Here is a 21533-nt window from a genome sequence, read left to right as displayed (position 1 = left end):
TTTTTTTTTTTTATTTAATTATAAGTTATATTATATTTTAATTTATTTTTCATAAGCTATACGTATATTATATTTTATAAATAACAGTTTTATCTATAAAATATTACCATGAAATAATATTCTTATTATTTATCTTTACGGGAAGATTGGTTATAACTTAAACTATTACATTAAATAAGTTGTTTCACTATGTGGATGTGACATATACATGCACAAAGTAACAATATATGCATATGCTATATTGATAATTAATATATGCTTTTGATACATAAATAATAAAGTCCTTACATAATACATATGCATAAATAACGATATGTGTATCTTTTGAAAATTGTATCAATTAAAAAAAATTTTTCGTTTGGAAATCAGTTTACGATAATCACAAATATGTAAATATTATTTTATATTAAATATCACATAAATAATATGATATAATATTAGAATTTATATTTTATTTACTTATACCTATATACTATATACATTAGTATAGGGTTAAAGTTGACTAAAGATTTAAAATACAATTTTTTTCGCCCAACGTTTTTTCTACAATAAACTTAAAGGTTGACCCAAATTCGTAGACTAACATAGCGATATCGAAATCTTGGTAGTGTCACCAACGTCAAGGGGTTTCACGCGAGAGGTACTTTTGCATTTTAAATAAAAGGAACTGAAAATAAAATATAAACATCACTAGACCATCGTATATATTCTCATCAATAGTTTACACACACACACACACACACACATACACAAACAACGAATAATATAATACAGTGTTTTGTTCTTATACTTTCTGATACATGCACGATGTGACAGCTAAAGTTCAATAGCTTTTACTTATACCAGTATGCGAGTATATAATAAACTCTTCTTTTTATATTTTTTATAGTTTAAAATTAAAATTCTATCGATTCCATAAATAGCATTTTAAGAATAATTTTATATTAAAGCACGTAATAAAAAAATATTATATTCTATAATTAATCTGTAATAGTAAACTTTATTTAGGTTTATATATTTATTACTTCATTAAGTAACTATAGTTTATAGTTACCTAATAAAGTAATAAATATAATCTATAATTTTATCACTGGAAAAAATTAAATCAATTCTATCAGATATAGCTTAGTAGCTATATTAATTACATTAATTGTATTATATTTTCATGGATATTTAAAAATTATTAAGTTACAAAATATTATCTGAGTATGTAGCTAACTTATGAAATGTAGAAAATTTTAACCAATAAAAACGTTTTGAAATATTTCGAAATTCTTTATGGAAAAACATTATCAATGTACACAATACGTATACGTACCTACACAAGTATAAAATACCAGATTTTCTTTCACTGAACTCCAGTAATGATACTCGACAAGTTTTTATGTATAAATACTATATACTTAGTATATTATACTGCTCGTAAGCAGTATAATATTTGTATGAAGGTTTTTAGAATTTATACAAAATAAAAATATAAATTACAAGAGATATACTAATGAGGGACAAAGTGGACACACGATACATATTTAGCCTTCATGATTTTGTATACTGTCTAATATATTATTTAATTGTTTATATTGAACTGCATAACTTTATTCATATAATCGTTTATAAAATATATACTTGGAGTATTCCGTTTATTTATTTAACTACGAGTATTAATGTATTATAAAAAAATAATTAATATGGAATTTAATAATATTATGTTTATTTAAATTAAAACATTTTACCTCATATAATATAAAATAAAAATATTATTTTCTTGTTAAAAAAAAATACATGTAATAAGAAGTATTTATAAATAACCATCATTAGTATTATACAATTTGTATAAATATATTGATATAATTATTACATAATATATAATTGGTCTTCCTTCAATTGATCTATCACAGTATCACCTAGATTTAAAGTTGAAATTATTTGTCCTTATTTTGTATTGTACTATGTTACTAATTCTTCTTGTCTCATTAAATTTTTATATTAATTGTAGAGCTGTAATAGTTAAATTTAAAAATCTTCCACAGTTAAAAAAAAAAACAAAAAAAAAAAAAACTTTGAAAATTCCTTAAATTAGTTTTAAAAAAATCACAATTATTTTTTTACGTGTTTGCTTGTTTTGAACGGGGTGAAACTAAACAATAATTAATAACATTAATTTATATTATATCGGAGAAATTCTAAAAACTGTTGTAATTTAAATCGATAAAAACAGTGAATATAAATGATAACACTAAATATTTACACAAAATATATTATTAATCATGAATATGGTCACAAGGCGAGGAGATTGAAAAATTCCGGTGTAATTGAAAAGCATATTTGTATACGATATTATAATACTATCATATTTTTGTAGTTACATCATGGTAAAAAATTTAAATATATTATGCTTTATGTTAATTATTAAATAGAGAGTGAGAATACAAATCGAATTGACTTCGAACACTATATTTACGCAAAAAAACTAAAATAAATTTTTTTTTTTTATTGAAAGTATCAATTAATTTAAGCACTTTAAAAACTTCCTTTTAAGAAAATATTTTAGAATAGTTCATTGAACTAAATTCGTATTTTTAAAATTTACCTATATAATAAGTTTTTTAAATTGAAAATTCTTAAATATGTTAACTTTTTTCACGTGTATAATATACATAGATACTTATTTATTTTTAATAACAATTGAGTTTAAGCTTGTAAAAAAAAAAAAAAAACAAAAATATTATTTAACTAAATATATATATCGATATGATAACACTATACAGTACACATATTATACTCTATTCCAAATAAGATGACTTGCGTTTGGGCACGGTGGGCGATGGTTAACGGGCAGCACGCAAACATTATCAGTTAGGCAGCATGACGCGACGACCGGTTTCGCAACGCGAGCGGTTGCAAGCGATCTACTCCAATGCAAACCGAACGTAATTCGGTCATTTACGCACAAGTCATCTTATTTGGAACAAAGTATACATACTATATAGTAATACATTTAGATATGGTAGGTAATATTGTTACTTGTTGGTTAAGTGTATTTATTAATTACCTACCTAACACACTTTCATTTTTTTGTTTTGTTCTTAATCGTATATAAGATATAAGATAAGCTTTAAAATATAACGTAACCTAAAAAAAATCTTTGACTTTTAATTTTTAAACGATACTATTTAAATATTTGATATATTCTTTAAACAAAATGTATGAATTGTTATTAATTTTTACTCATAAAAAATCACAAACACTTAACAGTATAAACATACTACTTACCTCATATTTTTAAATAGCTTTATTACATTACCATTAACCAGACAAGTATTTAATATTCAATAAATTATTGTTTTACTAATTTATATTAAATTTAAAAGTGTTTGTCGTAAAGAATGCAAGCTTAAATTTTATAAGAATTACAAAATATAATATGTAATAAAAAAAAAAACATCTTACTGAACTACTCTTTAAAACTATGTAAATTAAGGCTTATATTTTATGACAAATGAATTATTTTAACTTAGTGTTAATAAATAATGTAAATTCTCAATTTGTATAAATCTACTATTTTAATCAACAGTTTTTATAGATAAGTTTTATATTTTGACTATAAAACTAACGCTCATCATTTAAATAATTGTTGTTGAATTTTGAACTTAATATAAATGGTATTTCAAAAGAATAATATTAGCTATATCATAATTATCACCTAACGAATGTATAAGCAAAAGAGTACTTACCTAGTTTCTACCAATGTTTACCATTACTAATTAATAACATTACTATTAATAATAGTTGTTATTAATGGTAATTAATTACCATTAATAACAACTACTTTCAGAAGAAAAAAATTGTAACTATTAATCTTAATTTAATTTTTTCGTTTCATACTATCGATATTAAGTACCTATGAATAGGTTTGCATTTATTCAATAATAGTATCATATTATTGAAGTTTATGAAATGAAGAATACACTTTTTTTCTTAACGAATCTGGACATTTGTTTCTAACCACAAATCAAAAAAACGTTGTTGATTTTTTTGTTCGATAATTACTAAATTATTAAATCATTGAGTTAAAGTCGTTTATTAATCCATTTAATATAATATAATAAGGTTACTATGGTAATGATGTTACTCCAGACGATGTCACTAGATTCAATTACATTTTGTAAATCACTATATACTTACATATAACTTCCATTCGGCCACCATCTTGTGCGGAAGCAAACGACGGAGCTTCTGCAGAAACTTCGCACCGGTAATTAGCTGTGGTTTTCAATGTTATGTCCCTCAACGTTAACTGTCGACTGTTGGATTGCATATGCTGCACAAATAAATACATAAAATAGAAAATGTAAATTTAATTGCTACACGACTGCATCGAAAAGGATGTATTTGTGGCGGTAGAGTGGGGGAAAATAGTAACTGAATACTTACATCAACTTTAATCCCATCCACCGCATAAGACGTCTTCTGAGGTTCTGACTTAGGCACAAACCGGTAAAACTCTTCGTTTTCGCGGTACCATTTGACGGCGTACAGAGGAGCACCTTCCAGCTCGAAGTCACACCGGAGCACGGCTGTCTCCCCACGAACCTTGTACCGAGGTACTACCGCTTTTACGGTCAGTCCGTCACCTATTTAGAAAATGATTCGATGACATTAGACGTATCATGACTTATGAGTTTATCCTAATGGTATTATTGTATTTTACATGTATCTGATAAATATGGTAATAATATAACAATGAATGTTATGAATTGATTTTATACAATGTCGTTGGATTTTTTTGTCTATGGTTAGTCTTCAAGCAACCTAAAAAATTCTTGATTTCACCGGTCAATATTAAATATCATATTATCAGTTTTATGCTTAGATTTTACACATTTATTGACATTAAACAACAAAATCATAATAATGGTCTTAAATAGTGTGTCAAAAATAAACTATTGTTTATTTGTGTATACCTCTGAAATGTATGAAATTCAACTTCGAATAAAAGATTTGTACAAGCACAATGAATATTTTATTTTAAGATTAGCACTTTTGTTGTTTCTGTATATAAATAATAAAACATGTTTTCTGTAAACAAATCACCCAAATATTTGATTCCGTCCGTGTTTTTTTATTTATTATATTATTACGCAAAGCAATATAATTGTTGCATTGCCCTTTGCCGTGATCAAAAATCTGAGGCACATAAAATGTCGCAAACCAAAAATTTGTCGAAATACCATTACTATACATAGCTGCACTTTTTCAGGAAACGACCCTTTCTGTACTATAAATATCTTAATAATATATGATGACGAATTTATGATGTACTTATAGTAATAATATTTAAACTAATTACTAACTATAAAAACGTTTAGTTTTTCTACGGTTTTTCAAAAACGATAAATTTGGAAATAATCGATTTTTTGATTCAAGTCTGAAAATATAATATGATAAATACACACACAAACTAGAATAAAATAATGTAGTTTAATATATCATAAAGTACTTTTCGGCAGATTAACATTGATAAAAAGTATTGTTGTTAATAGGTTATTTTAAAGACTAAAGTCTTAAAAAAGTTTCTGACCTACAAAAAATACACATTTTTTTATAAATAATTTATACAATAAAATGAACAATACATCTATAATCTATATTATAGTAAGAGACAAGAGACGAACAAGTGTGATACATAAAAATAAATATATTTTTAAAGTGCCACCAATATATTATATAAGAAACATACATTTTTTTGTCCATTAAGTTCTCACCTATATTAAAAGTAGTATTTTATATTTGAAAATAATTTTCGTTTATATAAGATAGATGTTAACAAATACATTTTTTATGTGTAGTTTAAAATTGTATTTTTAATGTTTTTACTCGTATTTTAAGAGGAATTTAGTTGTTTTATGGAAAGCCCAAAAATATAATCTTATTTAAAACAAAATTGTTTTAATGTTATTAAAATTTAAACTTCATTCAATTTAATTTTAAAAGCAATTATAAACTTGTCGACAGGTTTCAGTGACTTATCGCATTTCCCTCTTTCCATATTAATATATTATAGTTCATATAACATAGAGACTATAGAGGTATTGCATTGCACTTTAACTAAAACTTTGCGAAAAGAACTGCGAGAAATTATCAGGTACGTCAGTGTTCGAAGACTTCTTACTCTGAAAAACTTACAACGTGGTATTTATAGTCATATTAAATTTTAGCTATGATAACTAAGTCTCCCTTAAGTGCCTCCTAATATTCTAAAACCTCGACAGTGTAATTAATTAGTTCCAAATATTTGTGAACGATCGTAAATTCTAAAACTTTTTTTTTATTATAAACTATTTACAGTTCTCTCGAATTGAAAGATTTTACATATTTCTAATCGTATATTATACCAAAACTATATTTTAAAAGCTGTTAGAGTAATTTAAATGTTTTACACGAACCAAACATTAAAACGCAACTTATATTAATATCTTTGAACATATATCACACGCATCACCATCGTACTTAAATAATTGTTGTAAGTATATTGCTTAACACACATAACGCATATTGTTTTTAAATATTAAACAAACACGGATAATTGAAATTTAAAAAGCAAAATTCATAGCGTTTTTTTCGAATATTCATTATAACCACGAAAAATCGTGAGAGAGTTGTTTTTCGGAAGGTCAACAATTCTCGAACCACCTATTTAATATTATGATCGTTATCCTGCCGGTGAAGTTTAAAATAATAATTCTATGCTTACAATTCTGCGTAGTGTTTACACCTAGCTAGTAACTATCCATATCTACTCGGTCCGATCGTATGTATAATGATGACACTAGATACAAATAATAATAACAGTGGCGCGAATTTAGAGCTGGCTGAATATCCTTTTCTAGCAACAGTCTGATCGTTTCAACATCACGGCCATTACAATGAAATATAAAACAATAATACCTTATATATTCGCATTGTAATGATAATATCGTAGAATGCGGAATACGCGGTACAAGGGGTTAATGATGTACGTTTTGTGTATTTTGTCACAATAATATAATATGACTTAACCCAACGAAACGCTATTCTCGCATTAAATCTATACATTATGTATGTGTGTGTGTGTGTGTGTGTGTGTGTTTGGGAATTCATCGGGTTTCGGGATAATCGGCTGTTAATATGGATGAGGTGTGGTCGTCGCCAGCCAATATTAATAATATCTCAACCAAATACACCTATATATAATACTATAATAGTAATAATAATAATAATAATATGCTACTCCATTTGCCTATATTGCCGGTACGCATTATTAGACGCATATATAATATTATTATAATATACAAACGAACAACACGGAAAACATATTATTGCAGTTGATAGCTTATGCATGTGTTATAATGTCATGTATTTCTATAACACTGCACGTGTATTAGAATACAAATCATAATTCATAATAATTACACGATGATAATCGGAGTGTTAAACTGCTGCAGTTACCACGACAGTCACGAAAAATATTAAAGTATAATACGTCTGATGATGGTAACTTATACATAGGTAATAATAATATATTATGCGTATCGTCGTTAAGCCCCAACCGTCGCTGGCTAGTATTATATTATAATAATAATAGTTATACGACCCTAAAATGGTACATATTTTTAAGAACTCTGAGTGTATAATATTAAACTCTATTACTGCTGCATTATTACGACAGTGTAAAATAACTTTATACAATAATTATTATTGTCGAGTTTAATAGCCTCATTTTATAAACCGTCACTGCTAAATGCGTAACACCTACCACCAAACCATTTTATAGTCTATTTAGACTAAAAGCACTAATGATTAATTTAACGGACAGGATATTTTAATACCTATATTAAAACATTTTAGATATCACCATCTATAAAGAAGACAAATTTGATGATTTTTTTGGATTGATATTATAATCTATAATATATTAATTATTATGACAAACAATTAACAATACCACTGATACACGTATTGTCTGTAAGAGACAGTCTTACTATTATGGAAAACGTCTTAAACATTAAAAATAAATATTGAGAGCTAAAACAAAATCAATAAAGTTCTCTGCAAAAGTGTTGAGTACTTTATAGTATTAATATTCAAGATATCACGTCAAGTTTTGTAGTTGCCTAATGTGTTTACGAACCTGCAGACAGACAGTAAATTTAAATTGGATTTCTCGGACCAAAGAAGGTGTGAAACGTGCATGGACATTCATAAATAAATTAAATCGTTTAAAATATAAATAAATCCTCGTCGACTTCACGAAAGACATAAATGTTTTTATTCATAATCTATTGAAAAAAAAACACCGGGCGTAAAATACTATTTTTTTTAAATCTTCAAAACATTATTAATTAATTTTGTTCTACACTGCAGTAAACCGATTTAAAGTAACACGTCGTTTATATTTTTTTAAATGTGTTAACATACTTAAATTTACAGTTTACTCAATTTTTTTGAATTATAAAATACTTATTGACTTTTGTTATTTATTTATAACTTATTATTTTTCATCATATACTTTTGCCGTTGTTTTTTTTTTTTTTTAATTTCAATCAAATATATTAATACACTCATAAAATATTAATGTAATGATAATACTTTATGTATACTTTATGTAATGACAGTATAATGTGTGTAAATGTATATATGGATTCTTCTTTTCGCACACTTAACGAATTTTATGAGCGTTTTATTTAAATTATTTTAACTTGGCACAATTCCCTTAATTCATACCAATAGTTTTACATCTAAAGTGTTATGTTATAATTTTACGGATTTACTTAGACCATGAATAGATAAAGTGTGTGTGTGAATAAATTCATAAATACAAAATAAACAAACATTTTTTTATAAACTAAATCAGAAATATTTATTTTTATTGTATTACAATCATTCAAAATGTAAATAGCTAATCAGCGAATTTCTTTAATGATATTAATATTTACTATAAAAAATATACTTTAAAATTTCAACATATGTTGGTGAAAAAAATTATTTGTAAGAAAAAATAAATGTGTTTTTTTTTTATAAAAATAACAGAAAATCGAATTTCAAATTATATGTGACGTTGTTTATCTAATTACCGATATGTCGATTTGAATAAGAAACATTAGTATTGTACGTATTTTAAATGTTGATGAAATTTTACAGTCTTATCTTTTAAAACCTACATAAGTTTAAGTTAAAAAAAATTCGATATTTCGTTTTTTACTGTTACCATTATCTTTTTACGTTGAATCACATTATTTTCTAATCAAATTCAATTGACATTTTTAAAACTCAAATATTGGAATTACATTAATGCGTTTTTTTTTCTCACAAATTAATATTATGTCCGTTCATATTATCATTAGCTTACAAGTTATTATGAATGGCAAAAGACAAAAACATATTCAACAATTTATAAAACGCATTTATAAGTATTCTAGAAAAAAAAAATCAAACATTTATCAATCTTATTTATAAATACTTTCAAATAAAAATAAATCTATCTGAATATGTACTGAAAAAATTTCAAAACACCGTCAAATTATGCCACTATTAAAGAACTCAGATATTGATATGGTATTGATATGATAACATCTAGTTATATTAGATGGAGAAAAAGATAAACTTATAAGTACATACTTATAATTAAACTCCCAACCACACACTGAACATATTTGACAATGAAAATGTCCATACAATAGAACAACTAATGAACCAACTTCTTTCGGTGACCTTCCCAGTTAAACACAGAACATAAACCTAACATAATTCCTATTTTAGAATCAAAAAAATCTTCTAAATCTTAAACATTATATTGCTCCATAAATCTCCTTCTAACGTTTTCTAAAATATTGAAAAAAAAATGATTAAAAAAAGAATCTATCTTATTCTAATATATAACAATTTATAACACTATAACTCATACAAAATTTGGTTTTTAAATATTCAAGCATACACAAAATACATTGATTTATTGACTTTATATTGCATCATTCATGTAAAAAAAAAAACAATATTGTTGTGGAGTGTTCTTGGATCAAGCTCAGGTATTTAATCGTATATAACAAACTGATTTTCTATATAAGCTCAGATTTTTTCCTGATCTTTATTATCTCATTATTCAATCTTTCCATAATAATTGATATTTAAGTCTTCTGTGGTTATACGTGTTATAAATACCATCCAATTAAGTTTGGAGTTCCGCAAAGAAAAATTTAACTGCCACACTTAACAACATTTTTACTTCAGATACCTCCTAAATAACAACGCCACAACTCTTGCTTTTTTTTAATGATACTGGTATAATTTCATATTATCTAAATCCTAAAACTCCAAAATCATCTCAACTGACTACAAACTTTATTCTTAAAATAAAAATTTAAAATGAATGAGTCAAAATTGTTCCACATAATCTTTTTAATAATCCCGCGTGGTTTTCTTCCGATCTGAATCAACAATAGACAAATATCAATCGAACAGCCTATAAAATATCTCGATATCTATCTAGATAGACAACTTACACTTATTTTTCAACTCACATCAAAATAAAAAGAAAAGCTTTAAAATCATAGACTTCATCAATGGCGTTCCTTATTAAAATCCAAACTATAACTGCAAAAATAATAAATATTAATATTTAATAATTTAATATCAAGGCTTGCAAATGTTATACAACGTTATGATTATAACATTATAATTGATAAAAAACGATTGAGATTTATAACGTAATTATAACGGAAAACGATAAACATAAATAGTTAAATAACACAAAACAAAACCTAACGATTAAAAAATAATAAATGGTATATCATAAAACAAAACATACCGCAAAACGTTAAATATAGTATATCATTAAATGAAATAATACATTTTCAATTATTTAATAGTTATAATTTATAAAATATTTTGAAAATGTTAATTCTGAATAACAATAAACTCAAAAAGTGAATAACGTTTTAATTCTGAATAACGATAAATTCAAAATTTGTATAACATTTTAATTGTAAATAACGTTCAACATTTTTTTTTCAAATGCAAGCCATGTTTAATAAACAAACTACTCATATTTCCTTTGGTCACTTATGGAATCTAATTTTGGGGAGTATCCAAAAACATAAATATTAAAATTATACAATTCTTCTAATCAATACCTTTCAGAACAATAACTTATGCCCTATAGTTTATTGGTAATCGAACCCTCTTTAAGTACCTTAACAAAATTATCATTTCTATTCTAGCATCTCAATTCTACAAACTATTCCATGGTATATTACATATTTATATAAATTCTCTCGTATAAAATGTATCCTCTTTAAAAACCTATCCTACATAACTCCTTGACTAAAAAAAAAAATTGATCCAAAGATTTTTTAACTTAACTATTATTTAAACTCAAATTCATATATAAAAAATAAATTCTCAAACTCAGATTTTAGATAATTTATTGATGTTATTATTACTTATATATAATATATATAATATATATATAGAGTTATAACAATAGATATTTTCTTTGTTTATGTATTCATCGTGACATCTTTTTCTCTCTTCATCAAATTTATTTATTGTATAATTTATTATAGATTTTAAATAAAAAATTAAATAATAATATATATTTAATAATAATATTAAAGTTTAAGTGTAATTCATATAAAATATAACACATCATATGTTATATTCAATTTTATAATAGAAATTAGTATAATATTAACATTTCCATTACATTTTAATTTTAATTTTAAACCTTATGTTTTTATTTTACATAAGTATTGTTTAGTTGTATAAAAATGTTTTCATTATTTTATGAAAATAAATAAAAAGTACTGCATATAATACATGTAGTACCTCAATTTAAATTTTAATTATAAATAATATTTTATAATAAAGATAATTTTGAAATTATTTCACTTTATTTTTTTTTACGGAACAATTTACTTCTAAGAACAAAATTATACTATTATATATTTTAATGAATTAAAAAATGTCGGCAGCAAATAAACAAAATGACACTATTTTCATAAAATAATATTGTATATAGTATAATCAATTATTAAATTTTAAACAGTTAATATAATTTTTAGTTATTTATACTTAACTTAACTTAAGCCAGCTGAATAATGCATTTTAAGTTTTTATTTATAAATACATAAATATTTTATTGTGCTGTAACATTCAATGCGCTATATACAACTATACAGTATACAAATATATAAATCTAACTATAGTAATACATAATATAATATTATTATGTATAAATATACAAAGTGGTTTATTTAACTTCTGACATATTTTAAATACAAATAAATGTAGAAGTGTTCTGCAATAACTAATAAATTCTTAAATTTTAAACTATTTACTCAATATTTAATATATAAAGAACAACTTAGAAGCAAAAAAAATACAATGACAACAATAAGATTTAAAATTCACAAAAATTAACTATTATCATACGCGTTCTCTGTTAAATAGATCACTTTATATTGTATAGTGTTTATATACTCGTATATTAAAAGTAATCAGTGATCGCACACCATTAGTTAGTCAATTTATAAGATAAATAGTAATTTATCCTATTACTATTGTCGTAAACACATAATAATATACTACGTAATAAATAATAAAATATCCTACGCATTTAAATGTTTAAATCTAATTTTTTTATACATCATATCAAATTTTTAAAAGAATATATTTAACAAGAAAAAATTATAACTGTAAGATATATTTACTGTCATTTTTTTTTTTTTTTTTTAATTTATATTTTTATATTTTAGACGCATTTAAATAGATGCATCTTAAAATTAAAAACTATTTGAAATCTACATTTTAATTTATAACTTCTCAAACATTTAAATTTTATTTGATTAAAATGTTTAAAGTAAGCATTATAAATCATTTAATAATATTAATATACCTTTTTACACGAAAATAAAACTCGTGTAGAATTTTTCATGACATTGAGCTGATAAATATTATCTAAACATATTTCATTTTTATCATACATTTATTTTTATATCAACCCATATAGTAAATGTCTTACATTTTACTTTTGTTAAAAAATAACTCTATAGACATAAAACAGTAGATAACGAAAAAAATCTAAATAAACTATTTTTGGAATCAAATTTATATCAAACCATTAAATTAGATTTTAAACATGCAAATGCTTAACATTTTGATTTCTGACAATTAATGAAATAAAATAAATATTGTGGAGTTGTAGAAACAAAATATAATTTTAATATAATTATAAATTATAAAAACTTGTACTGTTAAGTATAAAATATACAGTAAAACAATAATAATAACTTCTTTTTTTTTATTAATCATTGAATAAATTGTATGCTTGGTGCAATAAATTTAAATTATCGATAAGATTGTTTCACAATAATCAGTTGGTGTTTAATAATATTACGAGTATTTAATAATTTTTTTATAACGTTAAATATTTAAATTCTTTTTAGTATAATATAAAAGAACAACAAATTAAATTAAACTATATAAATATAGTACTTATCTGTTACAAAAATTTTCGTTGTATTATATCATTCAAATTAATATTAAGCTTTGCACGTTAAAAGAGTCAATGTATAAAAAAAAAATCTTTTTCATTTCATAATTTCAAATAAAATACAAGGTAGGATACAAAGTGTTGGAGTTCATCACGCTTCACTCTTTACCCCCTCACTTCGGCACAGTTTAGTCGTGTGTAGTACTTGTAATATTATATTTCACTGTTATTGAAAAACAGTTCTGAACAAAGGTCAATAATTTCCTGGCTCACTGGCGTATCTTCAGAATTTTTTGGCAGTAAGTTTTCGGTACTCTGGCTTCACACTTAATAAATTAATTACTAAGAAAATCTAAATACAACCACCTTATAGTATTAACTTATAAGCTATATTTTTTTTCTTGGAATTTTTGAAGTACTGCGTCTGCTCAACACCACAGTGCCTAGTGTCTACTAAAAACCTTAATAAACATCATATTATTATTATGAATCCAATATGCTTCCCTACAAGCTTCACTCAGAACCTAAAATGGTTTAATACAGTCAAACAAGACAAAGAAAAACTTTTATTCAAATAATTAATCGTACATTTTCTACGCATTATTTATGCATTGTTCATATAATAATATTAATATAGAACCTAAACAGGTAAAGTTTTACGGCCATACCAAAGAATTATTATCGTTGTTGATATATGTTTATAATATTATGCAAATGGTTAATGTATAATAGAAAGTAGCTTAAACTCGGAAATGTGTAATAATTTGTAGAATTTAAAGGACACCAAACGAGAGTATTGTACTTTATACAGTTAATAGCAACACACACACACCACACACACGTGCACCAGTGATACTCCATCTCCGCCGCCGCTGAGGCCGATTAGATGCCACTTTGTGTACATTTACCAGGACTAAGCCAAATCCTACGTTATTTTATGTTTGGTTAAGCTCATATAATATGTTGTTCGCACTTAAATTTATCGCTATTGTAAAAATGACGTATAATAATATTAAAAACATTGTTAGAAAAAAAAAAAAGCATAACAATAATTGAAGAACGAGGATTTTCTGTCCACTTAATGTGAAAAATAGCATTATAATTCATAATATTTGAAATTTTTACCCTAGGAAATATGCCAATTTGTATGAAGACTAAATGCATTACAAGGATGCGACATTTTATTGGTCAATTGGAAAAAAAAATGATAAACAGTTTAACTACGATTTATTTTTCTTACATTATTGCAAGCTGCTTTAAATTGTTTTTTCATCGATAAAGAATTAACAATTAACATACTGTTATAACGGAAAAAAAAATTATGTCCACCTATGTTTTGTTTTTAATTTTTTGTTCTACAACAAAATATAATTTTAAGCTAATTTTTATACTTATTCATTTCAATAGAATTTTAATTTAAAAAAAAAAAAAACATAGATTACCTTTAATAGCTGAAATTATTTTAATTTCAAATTAAATTTCTTCGTTAAAATTTCTACAGGCAAACTACAAGTCATAGAAATAATATATTCTTAATAATATCAAACATGATTTAAATTTTCCAAAAATATTATAGGCATTGCACTATAATATGCATATTACTATATTAGTATTATAGTATAATATATGCAATATAGGAAAAACGATAGAATATAAATTATTAATAATACATTATTAAATTTAATTGATTAAATAAATTATGTGTTCCAAAATCGTACCTATAACAAATCAAAACAATTTTAAATATGTATCTCGAATAATTTATACCCGACAACTATAATATAATAATATTGAACATCATAATATATTATTACTTATGCACATATTTTGACTAGAAAAGGTTGGTATGAATGAAATTTTTTTGGAAATTCCGTACATTCTCTGTGTCTTACCTCCATTTATCTAAGCATATATAAACACAATTTCCATTATCTCGGTTGAATTTTACCGTTATTTTGCCGACGACCCACGGGAGGATAAACGAGTCCCAACTACACATATATGTATCGCTCGTATCGTTGAGTCCCTTCCATATTATACCTGGCTACCCTCGAACAAAAGCGAAATCGATTTGTCCATAAATCACTATTGGTACTGTTACTCAGAAGGACAGTATCGGCTAAAGATGTTCAAATTTTGGACGTGCATCGTTTCCGCCAACATGAAAAAAAAAAGTTTGGTTTTTGTTTCCAACAAATATATTATTTTTCAAAATAATTATCATTTGAGATTTAAGAGCTACTTGTCATAATCTCGATTTTACGTTCTCATTGTTTTATAGTATTCTGAAAAGTATATTTCCTTAAACATAATACGATTTCACCTATAGGTAGTTAAATTTCATTGGTATATAGTTTAATATGCAGAACTATAAATAAATACAAATCAATCTATACAAATCTCAACAAAAATTTTTTTAAATATTATCCTTGAAACAATATATAGTTTTAGAAAATGTTAATTTTAAGTGTTCAAACTAATCTAAGTATACAAATAAACAATTCTAAATTAAATATCGGAAAATACTTAAAGTAATAAATACTTGTTAAAAACAGTCAATTGTAATGACTAAGTATGAAACTAAAATTGTTACCTATTAATATTATTGTATTAATTATAGTTATAACCACAGCATTATTTAAGTTGAATAAATATACATAAGACAAAATTAAATCAATAGATAAAAAAAAGTGAAATAATTTTTAAGATGTCAATGAAAACTACCTTCTAGTGATAGATTTTAGATAATTCGAAATGGCTCTCGAAGTATAATTTAGGTAGACCTAATTTTGTAGAAACAAAAATCAAACCTTTTTTTTTATTTTGGTTGAAACGAAAATGCTTATTTTAAAGGAAAATAATAACTTGGAAATGTCAGACCAAATGATGTGAACAAATAGGCGAGTTATTATAGAATTGTTTTTTCTTTGAATTTCGCATCAATACAAAAATTAGAGGAAAGTGTCATATAAAAACGACATTAGTATAAACCTATAGGTATTAGGTACATATTTTATTCCAAAAGTAACAAAGAACACTGAATATTATTTTATTTAATGAGATTTATTATTAACATAGAGACCATTGAATTGCACACGTACAACTAAACGTTTTCACAGGAACGTCAACGTATATATATATATATTTACTGAAACTCATAAATTTGCGATAAGTTTTTAATAAAAAAAAAGATTAAATATACTATTCTCGCTGTGTTTTTGATACTGCAAAGCGTGCGCGTTTATAATTAACAATTAGATCGCAAGAATTTAAAATTTGCATACTTAATAAGAAAAAAAAATTAAGCAAATAGGTACAGAGTATATTAGGAATTTCAGAATTTTTTTTTTTTATTTGAATATTGGAATCTATCTAGTACAGTGCACTTAATAATATATTAGCGACACTTCTACATTTTTAATTATCGGGTATAGAAATATTTATTATCGATTTCCTGCAAACTGTAAGATTTTATAATTATTTTTAATTATAATTTGAAGAACAAATATAAACGTGCAAACGTTTATTTTCACGATTACATTATATACATTATTATACGATTGTCTAGTTTAAATATTGATAAAATTAAAAATCAGATGAATATTATTATTATTTTGTACACTAATATAACATAAATGTTATTATTGTTTCAAATGAACATCAAATAAATTGTTGTAGTAAGTAAATTTGATTAAGTGAATTGTAGACGTTCATTGATACTTACTGTCAAAGCCCTAAGATAAATGGTAGAAATCAGAATACGATATGATAATTTAATATCGTGTACGAACTTTAAGAAAAAAAAAAATCATAATATAACTACGAAAATTAAATATAAACACTCAAAATGTAGCACATATAATCAACTTAATACTGAGTTGATAATATAATACACACAAAAAAAAACAGTTAACCCTGTTATATATATATATATATAGTATACTATAATTTTTTTTAAATTTTTATGCATAATGTATCTCACCATTTTTAAAAAATATTTTCAACTAATTTAAAATTAATTTTTATCCCGATAGTACATTAGATAAATAAAACCATGTCAATGAAAAGCAGTAACAAACACGTAGGTAATCATATTTGTGCTTGTTATAATAATATTGTTGCGTTGAAAATAGCAATATTTCCCGACCCTTAATGTTCTCGCAGAACGATGTATGTACATTATTGTAGAAATTAATATGTGTTAATATTGACACGTTTGAATATATATTTTAAAATTAAATTTCTTTAACGACTTAGAATAAAAACTCCAGTGTAATTTTTAAAATTAAAAACAGATGACTGAAGTCTTAAAATGTTGTTTAGTCCATTCATGACTTATAGATTATAATAAACTAAACACCGAAAGTGGTTTCCGACAACTTTAAACTCACGGAGTGCTGCGATATTATTCGTTTTACCTCCACGAAATATTTTCAAAATATGTATAAGGTCTGAATTATAATAATTGTATTGTGTAAATTAACTTTTAAAAAAAATGCAGTCAATATTACTTGTACGTTTGCATGAAAATAAAATCGTTTAAATAATTATGGTTTATTTCTAAAAAAATATATGCGTCTTGACTAAAATGTATACTTTTATTATTCACATTATTAAATTAAAATAATATAGGTTTTTATCGAACCGTTGAAAAATAATAATCTCACATCTATAATGGTATACTACATATATAATATCGTAATATCGTCAGTATCAAAACGGACTAATAGAAATTTAACGCGTTGTTCTGCAGTACGTGACTACGTACAATAATAATAATATTATCGTTGTTAAATTTATACATTGATCAAAAGTTGATAACATTAAAACAAAAAAAATCATAGTAAAAATAACAACAATAAGAAATATATAAAGTATGTATCTACGACGTTACACCAGATGAAGCTGACTCTGAAGTCTGAACAATACTTTATGGTGTATCATCAATTAATCATAAACAATTAACCGCAAATAATAATTGATTCGGGCGATTGTAAACTCTACCAGAATACAGGTTAAGATAAAAAGATAATAAAAGGTCCAACTTTGCCAGTTTTTTTTTTTCTTACCTGTAATGGGTATATGTAAACTCCGCCAGTTTTTTTTATTTAGCTGCTCAGTGCTCACATTGCCTTGTGCCTTCTCACATCAAATACGTTGACGTCTATTGCGATGATATAATATACTATTATAATAATAGGACTAATAAGAGTAATACAAGACTTAGAATATTTACAAACTGTATCACATCATTTTAGTTTACATACATGACATAATTATATATTTTTGAATTATTAGGTATAACGATTATTTATTATGATTTAAATATTTAATGTGAACGATATGAAATTATATTAAATTATAATTTTTTTTTTAATAATATATCATATTAATTTTATACTCCTTACTTAATTTTCTTCACTGGCAGAGTTTACATGCGCCCAATTAATTGTTAGCGAATTGATCGCAATAACTTACCGCACGACAACTGATTGCAAAATTAACATTTCCCTTCCCATTTCAATAGATTTAGGACTGTCTATAACTTATCAACTAGTTACAGGTATGGTTAAAAATACTTTTTTTTTCGTATTACATAAAAATGTTTAAAAATACTAGATAGGTATAATAATATAACAACGAAACAAATACAACTATTAAAAATTATATACAATATGTTTGTCTTATAAATAAATTATTTATTCATTTAATAGAATATATAATAATAAAAAAAATTAAATACATTAATATATTTATATAACAATAAAAAAAGTTAAAAACTAAGCTTGCAATTAAAAATTGTTTGTATGCCACGAAAGAAATCTTCAATATTTGTTATATCGTTATAATTGGGCATTGGCACATCACTTTTTTTTTTTTTTAGAAAACTCGTTACCTCCTATATACACCGTTTGACATTAAATCTGTTAATGCTCTCCTCTTTTTTTAATACATCTATAAATAGGTAGCTAAATAGCATAACTCTGCAGTAACTAATTAAAAAGTTTCGGACAGCCCTAAGTCTGTTATTACTAGAGACTGGATTTATATCTAAATTCATATATGTATTGAAATAAGGTTCATTAAAATAACATCTACCTATTTTATTTTGTATATGTTGCATATTTCAACGGTTTTAAGTATTTTTTAACGCATATTAATGTCATAGTTTTATAGTGCATATTATTATTTAGAGCACATGTATTTGTTTTTTGTCGTATTTTAACGTTCACAGCCACATACTATTTATGAAATTACGACCAGTCGTTATTACCAAAGATAAGACGACATTCATTTGTATAATAATATATTAACATAAATCAATTAATTTTGTTTTACTTTTTTATTATATGAGCTAATATTTTATAAATTGTAGATAAAGAACATTAAATTTCGAAAATGATAAAATACGTTTTTATTCTTTTGAAACATTTTATGACAGAGTAGAATAATTAGATAGGAGAGGAAAATTTACACATCATTTTTAATTGAAAGTTTAATTTGTTCCATTATTATATACCTACCTAAACTTTTCATTTTTTTTTTTTTTTTTTTTTGTGACCAATTATCATACGGTGAATTGTCATTGTGATCAATTCACTTGCGATTAATTATTTGCGGTAAATTGTCGTGCGGTCAATTTTTTACGATCAATTGACGTGTATTCTTACTTTATTGTACGATAACACGCTTGTCGTAGTTATAAACATCGACTTAACTCAAAAAAAAAAAAAATATATATATAAATAAATACTTCCCACGTCTCTATTACGTTATTCAGTAGTACACTTACACACACACACACACATATTTATAGCTATGAATATTATTGTATTATAATATAGTAGATTCGCGAATTGGTACGTTTATTCGTGCATATACTTATAGTAACTAGTAAATGCTGTACATTTCACGTATAAATCGTATAATAGATAAGTAACTATTATAATACATTCATATATGACAGCCGGCAGTAATCGTTTCAAGTCACATCACGTTTTATGCAATAAAATAATATATAATAATAAATTATATTATATATTATGCAATTTTCAACTCGCAATCCATGTACGTTTCTCGCGAAAAGTTACCAATCAGAGCATACATGCAGCAGAAGATGTCCATACCATATATACGTCTTCATGTCATGAATATATAACATATATATATATATACACACATATACACACACACACACACACACACATACACACATATATATATATATATATATATATAGGTACACCGACCAGACGCATTCATTGCACTTTAACTGCAGTAGTAGCATCCGTATTGCATCCGCAACACTAGATGACAATGATTTCGATCGAAAACAGAACGACATGCATGCCCCCGCACCATAGTAAGGCGTTATTCGAATGAAATTTTATCTAGATGATTATTTAGATAAAACTTTATTCGAATAAATTCTTATTTGAATGATTTTTTACAATTATTTGAATAAAAATTCAATCGAATATTTTGAAAACATTATTATTTAAATAATTTTATTTTTTTTTGTAATTATTCGAATAAAAAATTATTCGACTAGATTTCAAGTATAAAAATTTGAATAATTTTCGTTTATATTAAAAAGTACTTTAGTGATATAGAAAATGGCTTTTAATAAGTGTAATTGGTATCGGTGAGTTCGCTCATGTTGGTCGTGTCTGTCGAACATACTACCTAATACATGTTGTGTGTTGGCGATAGGACTTACAATTATGCGTGTATGTTAATATTATTAAATTGATCTGCAGTTGACCGTAATGTAGATTTTATATTTAATATATAGGTGTCATGTAACATAATTATAGTATTATTACAGTATAATATATTATATACGACAATAGCTATATCTAAAAAAAAATATTTGATTATAAACTATGTTTAAATCAAATAAAATAACCAAAAATTATTCGTTAACTATCTTTGAAAATTATTCGAATAATTTTTTGTTCGAATAATCATAGTTGAAAATTATTCAAATACATTTTTATTCGAA

The 21533-nt window shown here is 24.5% G+C and overlaps 1 protein-coding gene across 1 annotated transcript in view; it reads right to left on the bottom strand.

Moving 5' to 3' along the window:
* Positions 1-21533, bottom strand: part of LOC112604311 — an 83014-nt gene that overhangs the window by 44133 nt on the left and 17348 nt on the right. The window contains exons 3-4 of the mRNA XM_025353279.1: positions 4435-4634; positions 4186-4321 (exon numbers count right to left, since the gene is read on the bottom strand). Coding sequence (XP_025209064.1) covers positions 4186-4321; positions 4435-4634 — 336 coding nt within the window. The remainder of the gene's footprint in view (positions 1-4185; positions 4322-4434; positions 4635-21533) is intronic.

This window comes from Melanaphis sacchari, unplaced genomic scaffold (assembly GCF_002803265.2).
Source record: "Melanaphis sacchari strain LSU unplaced genomic scaffold, SCAv2.0 Contig11_pilon_pilon, whole genome shotgun sequence".
NCBI classification, from domain to species: Eukaryota; Metazoa; Arthropoda; class Insecta; order Hemiptera; family Aphididae; genus Melanaphis; species Melanaphis sacchari.
Note: the sequence above shows the minus strand (reverse complement) of the source record. Positions and strands in the feature narration are given on the sequence as shown.